This window comes from Canis lupus, chromosome 3, assembly GCF_003254725.2.
Source record: "Canis lupus dingo isolate Sandy chromosome 3, ASM325472v2, whole genome shotgun sequence".
Taxonomy (NCBI): Eukaryota; Metazoa; Chordata; class Mammalia; order Carnivora; family Canidae; genus Canis; species Canis lupus.
The window spans coordinates 36,292,343-36,310,427 of record NC_064245.1 but is presented as its reverse complement, the minus strand read 5'-3'; the positions used below and the strand labels follow the sequence as shown (position 1 = coordinate 36,310,427).

Sequence of the window (18,085 nt, the reverse complement as noted above, 5' to 3'; positions counted from 1 at the left end):
CTTGTGAAGTTTTACTTTTAAATTAAGGACATCTTCACAATCATTGCATCATTATGATGAATATAGGACTGTCCTTGGGAAAGGCTCATTACTGTGGTTTCTACTATCACTGGTAGTAATCTTGATGTTTAAGTCTATTTAGAGAATATGGTAAAACTTGGCTCCTAGTCATCTAGAGTAAAAATGAGAATAAAGACAAACACTTTCATGTTATGCTGAAAGTATATTTATATATATAGATATAGATATTTATTTTTCTGCAGACAGCTTTTACTGATGAGTCATTTTAATGTTCAAAGAACAGACTATTTCAATACTACATAATCTGTACCAGAATGAGATGGATAGCTTCTCAATTCATTTCACAAAGCCAGCACAACTCTGATACCAAAACATAACAATTATAACACAAAACAGAGAATCACAGATCTCACTTAAAAATACAGATGCCAAAATACCAAATAGAACAGTAGCCAATTGAAATCAACACCACATGAAAATGTACAAAGCTTTGGCAGATACCAAGTTGATCCAAATTGAAATCCAAACTTACACACATAGAACCGGAACATAAACACCAGAAACAAAAGGCCCCCCCCACCCCACCCTGTCAGTGGCCTCTGGCCAGGAACCCAAAGGAATGAGATATCTGCAGAAGGAACCACATTAGCGGGGAGGGGAACTGCTGGTGGGGTCACCGGCATTATCACCGGATCCAGGCTCATCCTCATCCAAATCTTCAGCCTCACACTCTGCCAGCGCTTCAAAGTACTGCAAAGGCCAGCACCGTGGATCTCTCTTATGGAGCTTGGCCAAAAACCTCAAAACAAGCATCTTGCTGGTTTCTAGGAATGCTCGGGGGCCCCAGAGGAATTCATATTCTGCTGGCTCAGTATAGGGGATTCGTCTGTACTCTAGGTACTTCTGCCTTACAAATACTTCAGTGATGAGTTTCTTTGTATTTCCGAAAAGAGCATGTGTCTCTCGGACATCCAACCCAAGCCTGTACAGAAAACTAAAGATCATGTCCTCCCTGACACAATTGCCTTTCATAAAAATGAGACTCAGGACCACCATCAGGAGACCTAACTTGGGCCTGTCTAAATAGGATGCCACTGGTTCACCCCTATGGTGTCCCAGCTTGTTGATGATAATATAAGAGTGGTTTTCAGGATCAATTTCTTTCAATTGATAACCAAAGACACACTCCAGCTTATTGTTGGCACGATTGATGATATCCAAGCACTCATCTTTATATTCACGGATGATGAATTTCACCATCTCTGAGCGCTTAATGGGCACCTTGGCTTGGTCCTTGACCAAGAGGAACTGCACCAATGCATTTGCTCTCTCATCCAAGGGAGACAATGGCTGAGTCTCCAACTTGGGGTCATTCTGGGTGACACCAAATCCCTGAGAGAGATTGGTGAACTCAGAGATAATCAGGGGCTGAGGGCTACCTGGGCTTTCCCAGAGACCCAGGGCCCTGGAAGTGCTTGGGCCCTCCCAGGCACTCAGAGCCCAAGTTGTGCTGGGTCCTTCCCAGCCACTCAGGATGCGGGAGGTGCTCGGGCCCTCCCAGCCACTCAGGCCACGGGAGGTACTCGGGCCCTCCCAGTCACCAAGGACCTGGATAGAGTTTTCAACCTCCCAGTCATTCAAGTTCAGATTTTCCCAGGGTCTTGGTGCCTGCCAGTCACGCAGGGGCAGCATTTGGCCACTGCTGTCCTCTTCAGTATTCAGATGTTTCTTCTTCCGAGTGGCTTTTCCAGAGCGACGGGGAGGCTCAGCAGGGGTCTTCGAGGCCTCTTGAGTAGTGGCCATTGCCTTGGGGGCAGCTGCCGTAGCCATCAGGATGGTAGGCACTGCCTGGGATGCTTTTGAAGCATTCACACTGGGTTGTGGAACCCATGGAACTGCAGGCAGGGCCTCCATGCAGGCAAATGGATCCTGCAGAGCAAGTGGCAGTGACTTTGGGGTCTCTGAGGGCGCAGATGGGCCCTGAAAGGCATTAGAAGAGGCAGGCTGGAACCGGGAGGTAGTTGGAAAGACCCTTGAAGTGGCAGTGAAGGTCTCCGAAGTGGCAGGCAAGTTTTTCCAGGCAGTTGGCAGGTGTGCTCGTGCAGCTGACACTGCCTTTGGAGCACAAAAAGTGGCAGCAAAGATCATGCGATCCTTCGAAGGAGCCCTACGTTCCTTTGAAGAGGTCCTGCGTTCCTTTGAAGAGGTCCTGCGTTCTATTGAGGAGGCCCTGGATTCTCCCGATGGAGTCATCAGTGATTTAGCGGAGCCCATGGGAAAATTTGCTGCCGCTAAGGGAGCTCCGGGCTGGCCCTGCAAGGCTGCTGGGGGGCCTTGCCAGGAGGGCTGGAGTTGCAAGGTGGGCAGCTCTGCTTGCGGGCCCGTGGGCTGGGCCTGCTGGGTGGGTAGCTGGATTTGCAGGGCCTTTTGGGAGGCCGGGACCCCCTGAAAGGGCTGCTCCAGCTGAACCACTGGTGGGCCCTGCCTCTGGGCCTCCTGGGTGGGCACTGGCTGCCAGAACTGCCCAGGGGCCTTGGAAGCCTGCCAGGCAAGAGCCTGGGCTTGCTGCACCTCCTGGAATTCCATCGATGTCGGCAGCTCGTGTGGCACTGGGGCTTGGCCTTTGGGGGCCTGCCAGATGATGGGAGGGCAGTGCACAGCCTGTGGAGCAGACAGGGGGGCCGACAGCACAGCCTGGGGTGCCTGCGGGCCCGCGGGGGGCGCCGTGGGCACCTGTGTTGCTGCTGGAGAAGTGGGCACCTGCGGTGCCGCCCGCACCTGTGGAGCTGCCCGCACCTGCGGGGTGGGCAGCCTAGCCTGCGGTGCCTGCCGCAACGGTGGCGGGGGTGGCAGAGCCTGCCAGAGTGGCGGTGGGGTGGCCAGGACCTGTGGGGCAGGCCGGATGGGCGGCGGTGCCTGGCGGATCAGCGGCGGTGCCTGACGTATCGGGGGCGGGGCCTGGCGCACCGGCGGAGGACCAGGTCGGATGGGTGGTGGGCCCGGGCGGATGGGTGGTGGGCCCTGGCGCACGGGTGGAGGTGCCTGCCAGGCAATGGTCGGAGCCTGCCAGGTGACCTGCGTGGCCTGCCAAGCCAGAGGCGTGGCTTGCCAGCCTTGTGGCGGGGCTTGCCATCCTGGCGAGGTGGCCTGCCAACCCGGGGGTGTGGCCAGCTGCGCCGGCGGGGCCTGCGGGCCCTGGGGAACCTGCGGAGGAGCCCTTATAACCTGAGACTGGATTTGCAGAATCAGAGGCTGAGCCTGTGGGGCCCAAGAAGCCAGAGGCTGAGCAGGTGGGGCCGCTGGCTGCGCCATCGGGGCTCCTGAAGCTGCAGGCTGGGTAATCGGAGCTCTCGAACCTGGAGGATGAATCATCAGGACTCCGGGACCAGGAGGCTTGGCCATCGGGGCTCCCGGAGGCGGAGGCTGGGTCATCAGGGCTCCTGGGGGCGGAGGCTGGGCCATCGGGGCTCCCGGAGCAGGAGGCTGGACCATCAGGACTCCCGGAGTCAGAGGCTGGGCCATCAGGACTCCCGGAGTCGGAGGCTGGGCCATCGGGGTCCCCGGAGGGGGAGGATGGGCCATCGGTGTCCCCGGAGGGGGAGGGTGAGCCATCGGTGTCCCCGGAGGGGGAGGATGCGCCATCGGTGTCCCCGGAGGGGGAGGATGCACCATCGGGGTCCCCGGAGGGGGAGGATGGGCCATCGGGGTCCCCGGAGGGGGAGGGTGGGCCAGCGGGGTCCCCGGAGGGGGAGGGTGGGCCATCGGTGTCCCCGGAGGGGGAGGATGGGCCATCGGGGCTCCGGGAGCTGAAGGATGCATCATCAGGACTCCCGGAGTCGGAGGCTGGGCTATCGGGGCTCCGGGAGGGGGAGGATGGATCATCAGGACTCCGGGAGTCGGAGGCTTGCCCATCGGGCCTCCCAGAGGGGGAGCCTGGACCATCGGGCCCCCAAGGGCTGGAGGTTGGGCTATCGGAGCCACTGGGGTAGGCGGCTGGCCCTGTGGGGCCTCCCAAGCAGGCTGAGGTGCCTGCCAAGCGGCCAGTGAAGCCTGCAAATCAATCGGAGGTGGATCCCAAGGGACTGGTGGAGCCCGAGAGGAGGCGGGCGGAGCCCGCATCAGAACCGTAGGGCGGCTATAGACCGGAGGCTTAGGGGCCTCGGCCGGGGGACTCGAATCACCCAAATTCTTACTTAGCTGCGACATGTCCCTTTGCTCTGACAGCTGGTGGGCCTTTTCCTCCGACAGCTGCTGGGCCTTTTCCTCCAGAGAGAAGAGAATGCCTACGTGGCTGATCAGAGGATCCCTCCCTGCTGACTGGTGAATAGGAAGTAAGTGCCCTTAGCTCTGCAGCTTTCCGCAGTAAGGAGGAGGGGGGAAGGGGGCTCAATCCCGCCCCTTCCCCGCCCCCGACCACCACAAGTGGATAGTGCAGAGGGGCGTCTACCAGAAATCCTGGCTGACACAAGATCCCTTCTCACTCTGTCCAGTCCCCTAATGCAGCCTGGTGAGACTTACCATGGATGAGTTTTCACAGAGGAGTGACAGGAACAGACCTATGTTTTAGAAATCACTGTACTGCAGTATAGAGTAGGAACAGACCACTGGTAACATGGAAGGCATCCATGAGGGGGGAGATGGTGTGGTTTGAGCTCAGATACAGCAAAATCGGAGCCAGAGGATAAAATAAATGCATATATGTATATGAGAGATTCAGGAATCATAATGGGTAGCTATTATAATTTAATGCAAAAGAGATGGAGAACACATATAAGTCTGTCCTGGGAAAGTGGGGAATTGCTGGTGTAGTTAATTCTTTTAGGGACACAGTAGGAAGCATGTAGGAAGAGAGATTCATGAGTATTGATTGGGACATGGACATTTGCAGTGCTGTGGGACTGCTAAGGAGAGATGCTCTATAGACCATCTTGTATGATGGCTTCGGATTCAAAAGAAAACTGAAATGGGAGTTAAGGTACTTCTGAACTGTAGGAGTGAATGCAGTTGCAAGAGAAGTGTTTAGAGTGACACGCCTGAGCTATGTCTTGAAGAATACAGACATTTTTAGACACAAGCAGAGAAGAGGAATCGTAAAGACTACAGAAAGAAATCATAGGAATTCAATTACTGCAGACATCAATAGAAGACATCAATTTTAGTACCAGGAAAATTTCCTGTGGAATGGCTGGGACAAAAGAACATGGTGGGTTCCTTAGTGCTATTTATCAGTTACAGAGCAAGAAAGAAATCATAAAAAAGAAAGCAAAAAATGCACTAGAAAACAATAACATGAGTGAATAAATAGATATAAGATTAATATATAGGAAAAATGGATGAAGAATAAAGTACAAAATTTCAGGGAAATCTACTCATGAACAAAATCAGTTTAAAAATTAGATATATTTACAGATAAAACAGAAGACATCAATATTATTGGATATATACTATAGTATACTACTATACTACTTCCCATTGACAGGAAGTGACAGTCTCAGTTCTAGTTGGTTGGTTTCCTAAAAATATCCAAAATACTAAATAGCAAGAATGTTTAGTTTAAAGCAGATGGCTTTCACCTAGGGCAAGTCCAGAAAGATACCATGAAAGATACCACAAGGGGGCAGAAGAGAATGATGAAGGCCATACCCTACTCCTCTTGAGGCACCCTTAGTTGATGTTCCTCAAATTTGTTAATTTATTAATTTCAATCAGGACATAAACACACTCACAAGGTTATTATTGCACCAAATAATGAAGGAATAATTTCAGAGTGAGGTTTCAATGTTTTATTTTCTGGCAACTGAAGAAATTCAGAATCAGTGTTTGTGTTTTGTTTTTTTTAAAAAGATTTTATTTATTTATTCATGAGAGAGACAGAGAGAGAGTCAGAGACACAGGCAGGGGGGAGAAGCAGACTCCATGCAGGGAACCTGACATGGGACTCGGTCCCGGATCTCCAGGATCACCCCTGAGCCAAAGGCAGATGCCCAACCCCTGAGCCACCCAGGTATCCTGCAGATTCAGTTTTATTGTCCCTAGGAACATCTTCCTTTTCAAAGACAAGCATCTTTTTCATTGTGCGTAATATGTCACTCCCATATATACCCACAAAGCTACTTCTACAGAATGGATATCCCCATGCTTCATGGCTTCCAAGTCCCTCTTATGCATTAATAGTCCACATAAGACTTCTTATTTTGGTAGGGGTTTGGAACCACTTTAGAGGGACTGACTCTAGACATATAACCTTGGTGTTCCTCTATCACCAGTCCTGACACATGACAGTTACTGGCTATGGATGGCTTTGGGAAATTGAGTTCATTTTTCAGCCTATGACATTTCTACCCTCAATAAAATATAGTTGCTTCTTCTCTAATTAAAATGTATAGTTTTCTGAGAGATTATTTTACTTATCCTTTCTTTTTCAGTATTATGGAAGATTTAACCTTCAGTTCACCATGCTGTGAGTCATCCTACCCAGTAAATGGCTACTAGTAGGTCTCAACTGTCCTCACTGATTTTGTGTGGCAACACTATTCATTGCCACCCAATGTGAACTCCTACTAAGTTCGTTATATATAAGGATGCTCAGTTTATGTCCAAAAGTGATACAGAAACAAAAAGAAAGTATCAGGAATTAAAAAATTAGTGTCATTTGGAATGGAAAGTAGTCAAGTTTTACATTTGCATCTGTGTTTCCTTGGTAACATTGTTTGGTAGAGAAAAATGTGGGTAGAAGTATTTAGCTATTCTGGTGGGACTAATAATGATAGATGAAATAGGTTTATGCTTCCTTGGGAAATCTGCCTATTTTAGATAATCAGTACTCTCAGATCCACACCACTTGAAAACCTAGCTACTTACACCTACACATTACCTCCTCCCAACATCCAATACACCTGAGAAACCAAGGAATATACAACTACCTTGTAAAGATTGACTGCTTTAATAACAGTAAAACCCAAAACTGTGCTGAGTACAGTGGGAAATTTGGACTACATGCTTTAAATCAGTCTCTCAAAATCTGCCTTCTCTTTATGGGATCTTTGAGCTTTCTGAAGCCCTACCTTCTGTGTGTACGCTTTTCCACTTTTATGCCTCTGAACCAAGTCTTATCAAAATTTCCTTTCCTTGCATCTCTATGAAACAGCTTAAAAACTCAAGGTGAGGAGAAAGCAAAAGGCAAATATATACCAAAAATCCATGGGATGTAGATGTCTGTCTTCTAATATAAAAGACTTGCAGTATTTCCATAAGTATATAACAAAAGGATAACACAAGTAATTAAAAAATTGGGGGAAGGAGAACTGAGGATAGACAAATAGAAGTAGGAAAATCATTGGGTCAGGTATACTAAAAAATTTTTAAAAGAATCCGTTTATTTATTAATGAGAGACACAGAGAAAGAGAGAGGCAGAGACACAGGCAGAGGGAGAAGCAGGCTCCATGCAGGGAGCCCAACGTGAGACTCGATCCTGGGTTTCCAGGATCAGGCCCTGGGCTGAAGGCAGCTCTAAAAAGCTGAGCCACCCAGGCTGCCTTAAAATTTCATATATTTCTTTACTCTCTGATTCAACACCAGAGCCTCCATGCAGATTGGAACCTTGTTTTGTTCACTCTTATATACCCTGTTCACTTTTACATGCCCGTTCAGCCTGAATAGCCATTAAAAAAATAAAACTGTGAAATTAGGAGAAGTACATATTTTTCACTCCTAAATAGTTGTTAGACATAGTGTAAATATTTCTGAGTGGGCAAAATAATTTGTTATGATTTTCAAAAAGTCTAAAATTATTTATTTATGAAATGACTTTTATTAAGAATTAAGTATGTGCCCAACACTGATATGAGCAATGCTACAGAGGAATATCTGACACCAAATATTATTGACACATAAAGATATTGACATTGTATTTTCAGTACAATAAAGTGTTACTGTTTGCATTGTTTAAAATTAATACTGGTCGTATTTGATGCAAATAACTGAGGAGTCACTTATGCCTGAACTGTGGGCAGATGGAGGTGTAATGCTGGCAGTAGTAATACAAATAAAATAAAACAAAGCTGTGGGAGAGATTCATGAGTATTCTCCATGTCTGAGTATACTCAGACAGACTGAGGGAATATAAAAAATAGTGAAAGGGAATAAAGGGGAAAGGAGAAAAAATGAGTGGGAAATATCAGAAAGAGAGACAGAACATGAAAGACTCCTAACTCTGGGAAACGAACTAGGGGTGGTGGAAGGGGAGGTGGGCGGGGGGTGGGGGTGACTGGGTGACAGGCACTGAGATGGGCACTTGATGGGATGAGAACTGGGTGTTATTCTATATGTTGGCAAATTGAACACCAATAAAAAATAAATTTAAAAAAACCTGCACATAAACTTAAAAAAAAAATAAGACAAGCTTCCAATGCTTATGCTTGTTCCAATTTAATAAAAAATACTTTTCCAGCAAGAGCATAAAGATTTGGGGGCTCGTCTTAAAAAAAATAAAAGCAAAAACAAAAACGAAAACAAAAAACCAGGATGTATCAGATATGTAAGGCATTTGAAATAAAAATTGCACGGAATTTATTAAAATAGTATAACTATTATTTATTGAATGCTTAAGTGTGGTCAAATAGTATTCTAAAAGTATACACTGTACATTCCTCACAAAATCCACAAGTGTTTGGCCTCACTTTACACATCAAGAAATTGAGGCTTAGGATGGAAATTAACTTGTCACAGATTTGGCAATGTATTGCCGAATCTGGAATTAGAGCCTAATCTATTAATTTCCTAAAGCCAATATTCCTAACCATTAGACCAGTGTTGCCAAAATATTTTTTCCAAAATTTTTTAGCTTTAGATATAATTAACATAAAATGAAATGCATAGGTCTACAGTATTCTGATTAGTGAGCTTTGTCATGAAGTAGCCATCTCTCAAAACAAAGTAAAGAACATTTTCTTTATCAAATAAAGATCCAGCATGTCTTTTCTCAGACAATTCCTTTATGTCTAAAGGCAACAACTTTCTGATTTCTCTTGCCTTATATCAGTTTTGCCTATTCTCAAATTTCATATAAGTGGAATAAGTATGGTGTGTATTATTTTTTTTGCAGAGATTCAACAGTTTTTTAAAAAGATATAAACATATTTTTGGATGCATAGGAAGTTTGTCATGTTTTAATGCTGACTAGAATTCCATTTTACTTCATTGCACCTGTTAATCTATTACTTGTTGACCTTTGGGATATTCATAATTTGGGGTTAATCTAAAAAAAAACCTGCTTTGACAATTCTTTTAAAAGTCTTTTTAGAGGGGTGGCTGGGTGGCTCAGCAATTGAGCGTCTGCTTTCGGCTCATGGTGTGATCCTGCTATCTGAGATCGAGTCCCACATTGGGATCCTTGTAGGGAGCCTGCTTCTCCCTCTGCCTGTGTCTCTGTCTCTTTGCTTATCTTTTTAAACTTTTAATTCTAGTACAGTTAACTTACAATGTTATATTAGTTTCAGATGTACAGTGTAGTAATTCAACAATTCCATACATCACCCACTGCTCATCAGGACAAGTGCACTCCTTAATTCCCTTTACCTGTTTCGCTCATCCCCCTGCCACTTCCAGTCTGGTAACTATCAGTTTGTTCTCCATAGTTATGCTTAGTGAAATAAGTCAATCGGAGAAGGACAAACATTATATGGTCTCATTCATTTGGGGACTATAAAAAATAGTGAAAGGGAATAAAGGGGAAAGGAAAAAGAATGAGTGGGAAATATCAGAAAGGGAGACAGAACATGAGAGACTCCTAACTCTGGGAAATGAATAAGGGGTAGTGGAAAGGGAGGTGGGCGGGGGGTTGGGGTGACCGGGTGATGGGCACTGAGGGGGGCACTTGATGGGATGAGCACTGGGTTTTATGCTGTATGTTGGCAAATTGAACTCCAATAAAAAATAAGATGTGTACTTATCTTTATAAGAAACTGTAACAGTTCTCCATATTTGAATTAGACCATTTTACATTCTACCAGAATATATGAGAATTCCAGGTGCTCAATAGCCTTACAAAATGTTGTGTTACCAGCCTTTTTGATTTTGGTCATTCAAGTGGATGTGAAATGGTGATAATAAAATTTTACACTTCTATTAGCAGTGGATGAGAGTGATAGCTGCTCCATGTCCTTACCAAAATTTATATAATTGACCATTTTTTATTATAGGCAGCCCATTGGACAAAGCAAAATAATATATCATTATGTTTGTTTATAAATAGGCTATTTAAAAAAAAAATAAAATAAAATAAATAGGCTATTTTTTAGAGCAGTTGTAGGTTTACAAAAAAACTTGAGGGGAAGAATTGAGAGTTCCTATATATCTTAAGCCCCTACCACACGTATACCCACAACTTCTCCTGCTATCAATAACTTGCACCTGAGCGGTACATTTGTTACAATCCATGAAACCTACATTGACACAACATTATCATCTAAAGTCTATAGTTTACATTAGGGTTCCCTCTTGGAATTATATATTCTGTGGGTTTCGACAAATATATATGACATATTATATGTCACCACCGTTATAACATCATACAGAAAAATTTCACTACCCTAAAAATCCTCTGTGCTCTACCTATTCACCCACCCTCCGCCAAACTCCTGCAAACACTGACCTTTTATTTTATTTTTTTAATAATAACTTTATTTTTTATTGGTGTTCAATTTACCGACATACAGAATAACACCCAGTGCTCATCCCGTCAAGTGCCCCCCTCAGTGCCCGTCACCCATTGACCTTTTAAACGCCCTCATAGATTTGTATTTTCCAGAGCGTCATTTGCTTTGGAATGATACAGTGTGTAAACTTTTATGATTGTTTTTTTTTTCACTTACTGACATGCTTTTAAGGTTTCTCCATGTCTTTTCATGGCTTGATAGCTTATTTCATTTTTAGCTTTGAATAATATTCTACTGTCTAGATGTAAGTCTATCTATCCACCTACCTATCTTGGTTGCTTCCAAGTTTTGGAAAATATGGATAAAGTTATTATAAACATCCATGTGTATATTACTTATTTTTTATTGTGGTATAACATACCACTGTATAGATTTGCCACAATTTGTTTACTAACATTCACCTATTATAAGACATCTTGATAGCTACCAAACTTGAGCAACTATGAATAAAGCTCTTATAAACATTTGTGTGAAGAATTTGTATGAACATAAGTTTTCAATTCACTTGGGTGAATAACAAGGAATAGAATTGCTAGACTGCATGATACATTAAATGTAGTTTTGTAAGAAAATGCCAAAACTGACTTCCAAGGTGGCTTACTCGAAGGCCATTTCTATATCTTCATTGTTTATTTCACTCCATTTTCCATTTCTTAAATTGGCTTGCCTCTTTATTGTTGATTTTAACAGAAATAACATTATCTAGATTTTCTTTTTCCTCATTTGCCAGTTTGACTAAATTCTGCTTTTATGGATTTTTTTCAACTTCATTTAAGTTGTCAAGTTTTAAAGTTAAAGTTGTCAATCTCCCTTTATTAACGATCTGTTAATTGCTAAAAAGTTTAACAATTTCTTTTTACTAGATGGACAGTAATAAAATATACCTTTATTATTATGTCAATGCCTGTATAATATGTAGTATTCTCTTTCTTTCATTCCTGATATGAGTGATTTGATTTCTTTGTCTCTTTTGGTTTTTTTCTTTTATTAGCTTTTCTAGGGGTTACCAGTTCTCTTATTCTTTCCAAAGAAAAAATGATTGACGTGTAATTTTCTCTATTGTTGGTGTGTTTTCTATCTCACTGATTTCGGCTTTTCTTTCTATTCTATATATTCTACTTGCTTCATTTTTTAATTTTTTCTTCTACATTATTAGTATGCAAGCTTAGGTCATTTATTTTAAATATTTCCTCTTTTGTAAAATAGTCATTAAAGTTATAAATTTCTCTTTCAGTCTTAATTGCAGCAGCATTTTACAAATTTTAGAATGTCATGTTTTTATTATTATTGACTTTGAAATATTTTACAGTTTTATTTTGGATTTCTTATTTGATTTATGGGTTATGTAGAAGTATGTTGTTTAATTTCCAAACATTTGGATATTTTATATATATTTTCATAATGTTAGCTGTTACTTTAATTCCAAAGTGACCAAATAATATATACAATAAGATCAAGTTATTTAAATATATGAAAGTTTGAATTTAACTACCAGTAAAGGGTTTATTTTTTTAAAAAATATTCTTTTTTTAATAAATTTACTTTTTATTGGTGTTCAATTTGTCAACATACAGAATAACACCCAGTGCTCATCCCGTCAAGTGCCCACCTCAGTGCCCACCACCCAGTCACCCCCACCCCCCGCCCACCTCCCCTTACACCACCCCTAGTTCATTTCCCAGAGTTAGGAGTCTTTCATGTTCTGTCTCCCTTTCTGAGATTTTCCACTTATTTTTTCTCCTTTCCCCTTTTGTTATTATATGAATTACTCAAAGAAATGTGTTAGAATCTTCAATATGGCCATAATTTGTCTATTTCTTCCCTTAGGCAATTTAATATAATAGACTGCAAGATCTTTATTAAGTTACACATATTATGAGTATGAGTATGTCTTTGGTTTGGCCTCTTCTTTCAAGCTTTTATTTAAATTCTAGTAAGTTAATATATACAGTACAATATTAGGTTCAGATATAGAATTTACAGACAACACCTGGTACTATTGCAACAAGTGCCCTTCTTTTTTTTTAACAAGTGCCCTTCTTAATACCCAACACAATTTAACCCATCCCCTGCCCACCTCCCCTCCAGTAACCTTAAGTTTGTTCTCTATAGTTAAGAGTCTGTTTTCTGGTTTGCCTCTTTTTATTCCCCTATGTTCATACTTTTTTTCCTTAAATTTCACATATGCGTGAAATCATACGGTATTTGTCTTTCTCTGACTGACTTATTTTGCTTAGCATAATACACTCTAGCTCCATCCATATCATAATTAATGGCAATATTTCTTTCTTTTGATGGCTGAGTAATATTCCATTACATTATATATAGAGAAATATATATATATATGCATATATACACATTTATCTCATATATGTGTATACACACAATTTCTTCTTTATATATTCATCAGTTGAAGGATTTCTGTACTCTTTACATTATTGTTGATAATGCTGCCCTAAACATTGGGATGCATGCATCCTTTCGAATAAATATTTTCTGTATCCTTTCAGTAAATACCAAGTAGTTCAATTGCTAGATGATAGAGGAGTTTCTAGTTTGCATTTTGGAAAGAACCTCCATAGTGTTTTCCAGGGTGGCTGCACCAGTTTGCTTTCCCACCAGCAGTGTAAGGGTCTTCTCCTTTCTCCACATCCTCACCAATACCTGTTGATTCCTGTGTTGTTAAATTTAGTCATTCTGAAAGGTATGAGGTGATAATCTTATTGCAGTTTTGACTTGTATTTCCAGGATGATGAGTGATGTTGATTATCTTTTCGTATGTCTGTTAGCCATATGTATGTTTTCCTTGGAAAAAATGTCTATTCATGTCTTTTGCCCATTCTTTAACTGGATTACTTGTGTTTTTTTGAGGGGGTGTTGAATTTATAAGTTCTTTATAGATTTTGGATATTGACACTTTATCAGATGTGTAATTTGTGAATATCTCCTCCCATTCCATAGGTTGCCTTACAGTTTTGTTGATTGTTTCCTCTATTGTACAGAAACCTTTTATTTGGTGAAGTATCAATAGTTTATTTTTTGTTTTCCTTTTGTTTCCATTGCCTCTAGAGATATATCTAATAAGCTGCTAGGGCTGATGTCAAAGAGGTTACTTCCTGTGTTCTCCTCCAGGATATTGATGGTTTCCTGTCTCACACTTAGTTCTTTCATCCATTTTGATTTTATTTTTGTGTACAATGTAAGAAAGTGATCCAATTTCATTCTTTTGCATAAATTGATCCTTTCATCCTTATGGCATGTCTCCCTTAGCTCTGTAAGTACTTCTTGTCTTTTTTTTAAAAAGATTTTATTTATTTATTCATAAGAGACACACACACACACAGAGACAGAGAGAGAGAGAAAGAGAGAGAGACAGAGAGAGAGAGTGTGTGAGAGAGGCAGAGACATAGGCAGAGGGAGAAGCAGGCTCCATGCAGGGAGCCTTATGTGGGACTCAGTCCCAAGACTCCAGGGCCATGCCCTGGGCCTAAGGCATGCACTAAACCACTGAGCCACCCAGGGATCCCCATACTTCTTGTCTTGAAGTCTACCCTGTCTGATTATCAATAGAGTCCTACTGGATTTCTTATGTTTAGTAAATATACTCTGCTTATTTGCGTTCCCATACATACACAAAATTATAATTATATAATTTATAGATTTATCATAAGGAATTGTCTCATGTGAATATGGAGGTTTACAAGTCCCAAGTTCTGCAAGGTGTATTTCCAGGCTGGAGAATCAGAGAAGTCAATGATTCAGTTCAAGTCTGAGTATGAAGGTCTGAGAACCAGCAAAGCCAATGGTGTAGTTCCAATCTGAAAGCCAGCAGATTCGAAACCCAGTAATAGCTAATGCTTCAGCTCAAGGCCAACGGGAGGAAAAAAGCCTATGTATCAGTTCAAGGTCTATTGGGCAGAAAGAATCCCCTCTTACGTGGAGAAGAGTAGACTTTTTGCTATATTCAGTCCTTCAACTGATTGTGTGAGACCCATCCACATTATGGAGAATGATCTGCTTTATTCAGTCTATTGATTCTAAAACACCCTCACAGAAACACCCAGAATATTGTTTGGCCAAATATCTGGGGATGCTGTGGCCCAGCCAAGTTCACACATAAAATTAACAATCACAATTAAGTTGTAATTTTATTCAATATTAATCCATTCTACTAATTTCTGCTTTTTTCTTAGAATACCTAGCCAACTAACATTTTTTTATATTTTTTTATTTTTTATTGGAGTTCAATTTGTCAACATATAGCATAACACCCAGTGCTCATCCCACCAAGTGCCCCCCTCAGTGCCCATCACCCAGTCACCCAACCCCCCCGCCCACCTCTACCCCTTGTTCGTTTCCAAGAGTTAGGAGTCTCTCATGTTCTGTCACCCTCACTGATATTTTCACTCATTTTCTCTCCTTTCTCCTTTATTCCCTTTCACTATTTTTTATATTCCCCAAATGAATGAGACCATAAAATGTTTGTCCTCCGATTGGCTTACTTCACTCAGCATAATACCCTCCAGTTCCATCCATGTTGAAGCAAATGGTGGGTATTGAATGGATAAAGAAGATGTGGTCTATGTATACAATGGAATATTACTCAGCCATTAGAAACGACAAATACCTGCCAACTAACATTTAATGTAATTACTGATAGGGTAGAATAAAAGTCTATTATATTGGTATTTTTCTTCCACATATGCAATCTATTTTTAGTTTTCCATTTATGATTAATAAAATATTTAGTATTCCATTGTATCTCCTGTATTTTTTATTTATTCCTTTGTTATTTTAATGGATACTCCACAGATTACAATATTCATTTAATACAGTCTACCTCAAAATACCACCTATGTCATAAATTTTGTAAGAACTTTACAACAATGTAATTTCATTTAAACTCACACCTGTGTTCTTGTCACTATTTAACCTCTATATATGCTAGAAACATATAACAACATGACTATTATTTTTACTTTAAATTACCACTTGTATGTATATATAGATATAAGTATAGATAGACAGATCTATATATTAAACCATTAATTAATATATATTAGATTATATATTAAACTAATAATTCTATATATTAAACTATAATAGGGCAGCCCTGGTGGCCCAGCGGTTTAGCGCTGCCTTCAGCCTGGGGTGTGATCCTGGAGACCCGGGATTGAGTCCCATGTCGGGCTCCCTGCATGGAGCCTGCTTCTCCCTCTGCCTGTGTCTCTGCCTCTCTCTCTCTCTCTCTCTCTCTCTGTGTGTGTGTGTCTGTCGTGAATAAATAAAATCTTAAAAAAAAAAGAACAGTGAAAAAAAAAATAAACTATAATAAACATGCACATAAATATATTGTATATTTAAATAATGTTAAAGTCCTTTACATTGTGAATTTTATTATATATGCCATTTAATATATGCTATATATACATATATGTACACATAATTTTTATATTATATGTTATGTATATGTAATACTTCTACATAGTGGTTCTGTTTATTTCTTCCTGCACGTTAATATTCCATCAAGCATCGATGCCCTTCAGCCTAATACACTTTCCTCACTATTTCTGTTTTGTTTTGTTTTTTTTACCATCTTCACTCATTTTGCCAATCCCTGGCCCCCTGCCCCTAATAACCACATATCTGTTTTCTACATTTATAAGCTTGGTTCCTTTCATTTTTCACATACTAGTGAAATCATACAATACTGTCTTTCTTTGTCTTACTTATCTCACTCAGCAGAATGTCTTCAAGATCCACCCATGATTCAAAATGGCAAAATTTCCTTCTTTTAGATGGCTGAATAATATTCTATTGCAAATATGCAAATACCTCACATACAGACACATACATCTTATTTTCTTTAAACATTCATCTATTCATCTATTGATAAACAATTAATTTGTTTCTGTGTCTTCTCTACTGTAAATAAAGCTGCAATGGACACAGGGGTGCAGGTATCTTTCTGACCTAGTGATTTTGTTTCCTTTAGAAGTATTCCCAGGAATGGAATTGCTAGACAATATGGTAGTTCTATTTTTACATTTTTAATTTTTTATCTTTTTTGTTTTTATTTTTGATTGTACATTTTTTTGTTTTGTTTGTATATATTTAATCAATTGTTTCCCAGACCCATATTATTGGTTCTTCAGGTTTTTTTTATTGGAGTTCAATTTGCCAACATATAGCATAACACCCAGTGCTCATCCCCTCAAGTGCCCCCTTCCGTGCCCGTCACCCAGTCACCCCCACCCCCCGCCTACCTCCCTTTCCACTACCCCTTGTTCGTTGCCCAGAGTTAGGAGTCTCTCATGTTCTGTCTCCCTTCCTGATATTTCCCACTCATTTTTCCTCCTTTCCCCTTTATTCCCTTTCACTATTTTTTATATTCCCCAAATGAATGAGACCATATAATGTTTGTCCTTCTTTGATTGACTTATTTCACTCAGCATAATACCCTCCAGTCCCATCCATGTCGAAGCAAATGGTGGGTATTTGTCGTTTCTAATGGCTGAGGAATATTCTAATGTATACATATACCGCATCTTCTTTATCCATTCATCTTTCAATGGACACCGAGGCTCCTTCCACAGTTTGGCTATTGTGGACATTGCTGCTAGAAACATCGGGGTGCAGGTGTCCCGGTATTTCACTGCACATGTATCTTTGGGGTAAATCCCCAGCTGTGCAATTGCTGGGTTGTAGGGCAGATCTATTTTTAACTCTTTGAGGAACCTCCACACAGTTTTCCATTGTATATTTTTAATAGGAGTTTGATTTGCCAACAAAGATTTTACTTATTTATTTAATTGAGAGACGGGGGAACACAGAAAGAAAGGGAGAAGCAGACTCCCTGCTGAGCAGAAAGACTGATGCTGGGCTGGATAGCAGGATCCTGAGATCATGACCTGAGCCAAAAGCAGATGCTAAACCAAATGAGCCACCCAGGTGCCTCTATTTTTATATTTCTGAGGAATCTCTGTACTGTCTTCCACAGTGACTGAATCAATTTATATTCTCATCAATAGTGCATAAGTATTCTCTTTTCTCCACATTCTCATCAATAATTGTTATCTCTTTTTGTAGTAGTCCTTCTATCAGGTATAAAGTGATGTTTCAATGTGATTTCAATTTGCATTTCCCTGATTATTAGTGATGCCGAGCACTTTCTCATGTACTTGGCCATTTGTATGTCTTTTTTGGAAAAATGTCTATTCGGTTCCTCTGCCCATTTTTTAATTAAGTATTTGGGGGTTTGGCTATTAAGTTGCATGAGTTTTTTTTATAGTTTAAAGATATTAACCCATTTTTATACATATATTTTGCTAATATTTTCTCCCATCCT

At 41.0% G+C, this 18,085-nt stretch overlaps 1 protein-coding gene across 1 annotated transcript; it reads right to left on the bottom strand.

Annotated features, from left to right (window-relative positions):
* Positions 1-203: 203 nt before the first annotated feature.
* Positions 204-4,398, bottom strand: MAGEL2 (MAGE family member L2). Its single transcript, XM_025437941.3, has one exon. It carries the CDS (start codon positions 4,225-4,227, stop codon positions 667-669), a length of 3,561 nt encoding a protein of 1,186 aa, XP_025293726.3. The 5' UTR covers positions 4,228-4,398; the 3' UTR covers positions 204-666.
* Between the last annotated feature and the right edge of the window lie 13,687 nt (positions 4,399-18,085).